Below are 7,981 nucleotides of genomic sequence, written 5' to 3'. Positions count from 1 at the left end.
TTGTGCTTCTACGGGCTTCGCCTTTGACTGGCACAGAGACAAAACGATTAATCATTGATGTGTCTCTTACATCGATATTCAGGCTCAGGTGGATTTTGGCAATATTTGGGAGTGGAATGGACAATTAACAATGTAATTTTCTTACTGCAACTCAGACTCAGCAGCTTCTCGTCCTACACACGTTTCAGCCGCAGAGCCAGCGCGCTCAGAGAACGATTAGTCTGATAATTGGAGTGGCAATGCTATTATTGCAGCTGATGCTTCCAGAGCAGACTCACATCGCGTTAATCACACCAGGCAGATGAGTAATTTTAGACAGCGAGGACCAAACGCCTCTGACCAAACAGACAATGATTAGCAGAAGACGACTCACAAATCTTCAAGGCTGAGAGGTAATGTGCGACGAACCTCTAATGAATAAGAGAACAGTTCGTGACGCTCACTGGGTTAGTGTGTCGTTACTGGAAGAAGAAGAAGAAACAGAGGACGCATTCAGCCTTTCAGTATGTTAAATGTGCCTTTTAAGATATTCACTAAAGAAGAGTAAAATGTCAAGGAGTTATCTGAATGTGTAAGTGGAAGATGCAGCAAATCTGAAACTGCATTTAGTGGGTAAGACATCAAACATGTCAACATTTTTTCTTAGTTTAAATATTCATCTAATGGCTTAAAATCCACACCAGATTTTAGCAACAGTAAAAGTTATCCACATATAGAAATGGGAAAAAAACAATCAATCTAACAAAACGTTGGACAAAACATTGGAACAGGTAAAGGAATAAGTACTGACATCTCTCAGTATTTAGAAACTATTTATCTTCAAGCAAAGAGATGGAAAAGCCACAAAATCTGAAGTCAGTGGAGTGGCATGTATAAACTTCTGAATGTTTTGGTAAATGCCGTCCAAGTCAATGGGTGAAAACATTATTCTGCCGTAATCCAGTCAAAGTGTTGATTATATAAGAAAAATCCCAGAGCTCATCACAAAGTCATGGAAATGTAAATATTTTTTTTTTTCCGTCAGAAAAAGCATAAGAAATGCGCTCAACCACAATATCATTCATATATTCTYACTGCGCCAGACTCCACTGCTGAAGAAAAGGTCCTTGTTGAGCTTGTTAAAAAAGTTTCCTACAGAATATTTTAACAAGTCAGTGAAATGCTGGGATAAAATAATCTGGTGTGCATTTTACAGGACACACATGGCACCAGCAGATCTCATAAAACTGAAGGATGATTGGCTATTGCTAGCAAGGAAATGAAGTAGTAGTAAGTGTGGATTGTTAAACTAAAACTGCTGAAACTCTCAGTTTGTTCTCTGGAAATAAAGTAAAACAGAACGGCTGGGTCAGTCATCGCTCTTTTATTGCATTGAAAATCCATGGAAAGAAGTCAGAGAAAATAAAAACAACCCCCAGAACCAACAAAGGACAGTTCATGTCTCCTTATTGTTATTACTAAAAAAGGYTTTTGTATAAATATGCTCAATATATGTTGCCTTTACTATCTGAAACYTTTACTCAGCATCATTTGTGATCAAACTTGCTTTGATTTTCTTGCATGTGTGGATAAGTGTAACAGTGAATCATTGTTACATTTATATTTAATGATGATTTGATGTCACTGTTAAAGGCAGCATCTGGGTTTCAGTTCATTTTATTTTGATTGAATGCAGGAGTTTGGTTTGGGTGTGGCTTCTTTAACATCTTGTCATTTTCTGCTATAAGGTCAAATTGATCATCTAACTTTTCAGTATCAAATTAAATGACTGTTTACACTATAAATACATAAGATGAGAGCAGATGAAGGAAGTGAAACATGACAGGTCAGTTCGTTCTTGTGAAAAGTCACCTCTGCCATTTCCCTCTCCCAGCAGGTGCGCACAGTCAAAAATCTTCCCCAGGACGCCGCGCACATTTTTACTGGTTCTGGGACTGCATGGCGGACAAGGGTGTTTTCACACTTTGGGTGTTTTCTACGTTACGTTTTGAGTAATTATTGGGATATGTTCAGTTTGTCTTGATTTGTAAATAATGCATCGTCTGTTTCATTAAAAGAAACATTCTTGTTTTGGTTATCATTTTGCAGTGGTGTATTCCCAGTGACAGGCACATTTCACAAGATAATTTATGTTTCGAGGTTTCAATTATACTTTCTTACAAAAAAAGAAAAAAACAAAAGAACAAAAAAGCGAATACAAATGATGAAAAACAGATTTCTGCATAATTAGCCTTGGCAGCAAGTTTCAAATTTGTGTTGCATTTTTTCACTTAACAATAATACTCTTTTTAGCAATAGTGACATGTTCATGGCAGGATGCTTTCTACAAAAAATATTTGTAAAAGGTTTAAAAGCACACTTAGCTTATCACACTGAATTTTCAATCTCGACCTTTGATCAAAGCATTTAACATCATTTCSTTTCTTTTTGGAAGACATTCATCCTTTTCCAATTAAATTTTAAGGAAAGATTACACTAATCTAACAMCAATAATAAAATAAACAGCTGTACATAAAGTGCATTTAGAAAAAGAGATTATTAAATAAAATAAGGTTTGTTTTTAACTGAAAGTGCAGTCTGGTTGAGATGAAGCGAGCTACACGTTGACCATGAAGAAGAAGGTAGAGAACAACACTGCCGCCCCCTGCTGACTGACAGTAGGTAATACAGTTTTACATAAAACTATTACTGATCATTTGTTGCCTGAAAATACTTTGTTTGGTTAATCTTTTAAACGAAAGCAGATCACTTTTATTATTTCAGGCTTTTACTAACTCAGCTGCCAAAAACAAAGTGTCTATTTCAAGCAAGCCTAACATAGACATTGTTTAATTCATCCTTTYATTTCTGTTTTATAAAAGAATAATACTTTTTTTCATTTGGTAGCTGAAGAGTGAGGCTTACACATATGTTTTGTTTTTTTAAGCAATCAATGTGCTTTTGCTTAGATAAAYAAAATATATCTATAAATATCTTGACATGAACATGTTAAAACTGTTAGGGCAAAATTGTTTTCCCAGATATTTAAAGTTGGGCCAAAATTAACAGAAAGAAATTTGCCTAATCACCTTTTGAAATGGTAAAAACAAATCCCTATACAATGATGCATCTGATGTAAACTATGAATTTAATATTGCAGACCAGTAAAATCTAAACACCACTGGAAGTCAAAACTGTTACTGTAAAGTTGAGTGGAGGGTAAAAAATATGTAAGAAAAAGATTTCCACAGCCTCGAGGAGATAAGTTGATTTCAAAAGTTTGTGGTAGATTCACTCTGGCTGAAGTTGGTGTTTCAATATTTATAGAATCTATGTTGAAATAGAGGCCTGTAAATGTATTCAGTGTGAAAATTAACAACCATGGTTTCAGTGTCTCCCTCACTAATGCTCAGGTACAGTAAATTGTGTCTCCTCTCCTACACAGCCGCAGAGCCAGCGCGCTCAGAGAACGATTAGTCTGATAATTGGAGTGGCAATGCTATTATTGCAGCTGATGCTTCCAGAGCAGACTCACATCGCGTTAATCACACCAGGCAGATGAGTAATTTTAGACAGYGAAGACAGACGGACGCCTCTGACCAAACAGACGATGATTAGAAGAAGACGACTCACAAATCTTCAAGGCCGAGAGGTAATGTGCGACGAACCGTTGCTCAGTTATTAATGTGTGGAAGAAATACAGTCTCATGGGAATCACTGTTCAGAAATTGAATTTATAAAACTGTGCAATTATGTATAAGAATTTTTTTCCTTTAAATTCAACAGCAAAAACATCACCTGCAAAACTTTGCCTTCTTCAATCAGTTAGCTAGTTAGCGTGGCTAACTGTTAGCGTGGCTAACTGTTAGCGTGGCTAACTGTTTTGGTATAGATTTTATGCTGTATAAATACAAGGAAAGTATCACCGATACTAATATCGAGACCAGTATCGGATCCGAAACCGATACCAGTACTGATCATTTTATCTTGAAATGTCATTATCACTGAATAATGTAATGACTGGACTTCACTTAGTCATGATTATGATCAAATACAGGGCAAAGAGTTTTGGCAAATAACTGTGTTTTTTAGTCAACTACAACATAGCAATGTAGAAGAAAATAAATAAAATAGTTCACTTTTCACCTKTACTACACACAACTGTTTATTAACTAAGTYRCTAACTGTAGTCTGGATACAACCTAAGTAGGAGTACTATTTTTAACACAAATCATATTTAGCCCTATTAAAATTGTCAAACTCTACAAAGGTATACAATCCTGCTAATATTGAAAATGTATTGATATTTGGCATTTTAATTCCTGCATAAACTCTGTGATGTGGACATAAATTAGAGAAACTGCAGACAGAAATATCAATCTCATTACAATACCAGTACTCACCTTGGTATCAATAGTATCGATATTTAGATYGATACGCCCAGAACTAACTGCAAACTGACTGCTTTGGCGTGGGTCACCGAAAAGTCACCACATTTCTTCCTGTTATACTGATATTCCTGTTTTACAAACATATTTTGTCCATCTGACGTTTTCTCATAAATTAATACTCGTTTTCAGCCATCTTTTTCGAGTGAAAACCAGTAAAAACACCATAAATYGTGTTTCATTTGATTTCTATTTGAACGTTTTTATTGGTAGMATTTCCTAGACAGCGTCAGCAATCAGGAAAACATAATCTGAAACTTTTAAGAAGATCCTGCTGCTCACTTCATAGACTGCACCGTCGTGGCCAGGGACCCCATGGCAGAGAAGAAGTTTTGCGGCTTGACAAATTTCTCCATTTTTGCTTCGTAACAGAAAGGAGGAGGGAAGAAATCCTCTGGATTAGACAACCCAATCACCCAGTTGTAGGTGCTGAAACAGAAATRAAAAAAAACATTAGTTAATTTTGCCTTAACAAAATTTATTTAGATCTTTTACACTTTGTCTATTAACTATTATCTAAAGATAGATTTCTGTGGGATTTTCTTTTTTTAAAACCACTAATCTCTTACTGCAATGTTACTTTATTTTGGTAGGAAAAATAGATGTGTTGATGTTCTGCATTGAGGTGGTTGTTGTGTTTGTCCAACCTGATGGTGGTCCATCCTGTTTTTGGAGAGTAGTGTGTCAAAGTCACAGGGAGGCAGCCGATCTCAGTGAAGGTGGATAAATACGTGTCTGCACAAACATGAMACACRAGTTTATACGTTGCATCCAAAAATTACGTTAGTTCAATGAGAGCTTGTGTTGTCAAGCCAATATGCAGCCATATTGGAGGGGTTTTTGAGCATTGCCAGCGAGTTTATGGTCAGGCCACAGCTTTTGAATTGGATTTAAGTTTGGACTTTAACTGGCCACCCCCAAATAAAGTTGTTTTTTATAATTCAGAGGTGGACTTGCTGGTGTGCTTCATGTCATTGTTCTGCTGCATAACCCGAGTGTGCTTCGGCTTAAAGGCACAAACCAGATATGTTACAATSTTTTATTTTAATTCGGGCATATCATCCGAGTCCTGACCACCAGGCTGCTACCACCCTGTTTGATAGAGGGAATAATTTTCTTTTTATGAATAAGGTTAGATTTATACTACATGTACACACACCTTTCAAGACGGTGAGCCTTTGTCTCATCAGTCCACAGAAAACTATTCAAAAGGTTTGTGGTACACCATTTAGATTGGCAAAAATTAAAAGAGTTTTTGTATTATTTTGCGTCAACACACGTTTTGGACTAGAAACGTGGCCAATGAGTTCATTTGAGGTCAAATGTAATTGTAAATTTATGACTCAACAAGAGGGGATCTGAATGTTTCACACATGTCCAGGTTGGCTTCATATTAACTTAAAAAAATGATCGTAATAAATGATAATATCATAAAACGTTGTTCACTTCCTTACAGCTCCCAAATTAATTTGACACACAGTCCTTGTAGAAACTGAATCGACTCACGTGTCACAGGTCAGGGTTCATTCTCACCGTTATTGGGAAATTGTCCCACCCAGGTGTTGGTCAGCAGACCCATGCCCCAAGAGGAGCTGGAGCCCAGGAACGTCTGACCGAGCAGCAAAGCATCTTCAGGAACATGCATGGGCATGAAGTAGGTATCCAGAGGAAACTTCCTGCACTTCTGAGCGCTCCAGTTGATTTCATACATGACCTCCTGAAAGAACAGATGCAGGCAGTCATCAAAAAAGGTTGAACATTTTCTAGAAAAAAAAAACAATTGTGGTTTATGTTTTTTTTATTTCGCAGCATGAGTGAGAACCACACATGCGAACTTATAGTCGTCAGTCTTGGACTGAATTTCACTGTGGATGGGGTTCAGCCACTGTACTGTAGTGGTGAACCAGATCAGCTGTTGCWCTCTGGYGGTGAACCATGTCAGTACTGCACGGATGTGATCCTGATTCTTACCAAGAGCAAGTCCAGCTGTGCAATCTTGCTGGCTTGCATGGATGTATTATTAGTTAAGTGTCAGAACGCTTCAGAAATTTAATATGTCTAGTTTTTATTTGTTGTTTGTAAGACTATATAGTTGCGGGTTTAAATAGCATTTCACTGGCAATGTCCTCCCGTAACATTTATAATTACCCAGTAATATTTTTACATTTCCTGCCAACCTAACATCTACAAAAACACGGTTGACCACCGGGCTTTTCTGGGGAAACCCTGCATCTGTTCTTATCATTTTAAAGAACACATTTAGAATTCACTGAGTAAAATAATTTATTTCAAAAACAGATTGTTGATAGATTTGGGATGAAAATAATGAAATTTGCTATGATTTTTACTTAAATTGCCTTATCAATTTAAGTAAAAATTGACAAGGACAGCAGTTTATCAGTCTTTATCCCTGCCTAAATATTTTCATTTTTGCTTTAGTTGTTTAACAAAGAATAAACATTATAAATGTACTGGTGCCATTTTTCTGTAATAAAACATGTTTCTGCAGGTCAGGGAACGAGACAAAAAAAATGAATGTTTTTTTTCATGCATATTATACTCAGCATGAGTTAATCATTAATCGCATAAAACCTAATTTGTGTTTCTCTGTGCCAATCAAAAAGTTGTTTTAAAATAGTAACATACAACTGGAAAAAAMCCCCAACATATCTCAGGTTTAAAGAAAATATATTTCCAATTCAAAAGTTTAATTGAAAAAAAAATCTTTGTGGTCTGATGGAAACGCTGAAGATCTCTAAAAGAAAGAAAATAAATTCAGAAAAAATAAATCTGTGGGACGGGTTCCTCCAGATGAAAGGTCAGTATAACTGATGTGTCCAACCTGGTTGTAGAGCATCAGCTCATCCACTGCCACGGTAAGATTCCCGAAGTTGCCATAGTGTCTGGCCCGCAGCCTCTGTCCCAGAGCGTCGTAGGCGACTGTTCCTGATGTCATCATTAGTCCACTGGCGGTTATCTGGTGAAGAGATTCAAATGTTAAGAACGCGAGTAAGGACTCCGAGATCCAAGGTTTCAATCTAGATGAGAGTCCAGCAGGAAAAATCTTTAAAGGGGTACGAGAAGTCAGTGAACGCACCACAGAAACGCCACCAGTCAACAGTTCTGGAGCACCTATGGAAAAGCAAATTAAAATAACTGAGAAATGCTCTTAATCCAAATCCATTTAAAAATGTAACACTATGTTTTACACAGCTTATGAAAATGTTTTTTTTTTTCAATGTTTATTAAAACCGTCATGATGTTGTGACAATTAGGTGTGAGGCTCCTCCAAATGATTACTGAGCTACAAAAATGCATCGCTCTGGTCAAAAACAACCAATCACAGCCAGGAGGAGTGTCTTAGCGCTGTCAATCAACTCACTAATGGCTCAGAAAAAAATTACCTACAGAAGACCCGCCTATGTGTCATCATCGGTAGCTATGCTAACTAGTGTTAGMATTTGTGGCTGTAGTGAACCAGCTGTAGCATAGCAGAGACCAAGGGGTAGAGGTTGAACACAAGAGTGATTGACAATGCTAAGTCCCTCCTTCTG

At 37.0% G+C, this 7,981-nt stretch overlaps 1 protein-coding gene across 2 annotated transcripts in view; it reads right to left on the bottom strand.

Annotated features, from left to right (window-relative positions):
• Nucleotides 1-372: 372 nt before the first annotated feature.
• Nucleotides 373-7,981, bottom strand: part of LOC103466375 (ependymin-like) — an 8,342-nt gene continuing 733 nt past the window's right edge. The window contains exons 2-7 of one of the 2 annotated variants that reach the window (XM_008411932.2): nucleotides 7,525-7,559; nucleotides 7,270-7,404; nucleotides 5,961-6,144; nucleotides 5,075-5,162; nucleotides 4,710-4,856; nucleotides 373-461 (exon numbers count right to left, since the gene is read on the bottom strand). In XM_008411932.2, coding sequence (XP_008410154.1) covers nucleotides 440-461; nucleotides 4,710-4,856; nucleotides 5,075-5,162; nucleotides 5,961-6,144; nucleotides 7,270-7,404; nucleotides 7,525-7,559 — 611 coding nt within the window. In that variant the 3' untranslated portion in view covers nucleotides 373-439. Of the gene's footprint in view, nucleotides 462-4,609; nucleotides 4,857-5,074; nucleotides 5,163-5,960; nucleotides 6,145-7,269; nucleotides 7,405-7,524; nucleotides 7,560-7,981 lie in introns of those variants that run through there. The other variant, XM_008412007.2, reaches the window with a different exon arrangement.

The sequence above is a fragment of the Poecilia reticulata genome, linkage group LG1 (assembly GCF_000633615.1).
Source record: "Poecilia reticulata strain Guanapo linkage group LG1, Guppy_female_1.0+MT, whole genome shotgun sequence".
In the NCBI taxonomy this organism is placed as follows: Eukaryota; Metazoa; Chordata; class Actinopteri; order Cyprinodontiformes; family Poeciliidae; genus Poecilia; species Poecilia reticulata.
Note: the sequence above shows the minus strand (reverse complement) of the source record. Positions and strands in the feature narration are given on the sequence as shown.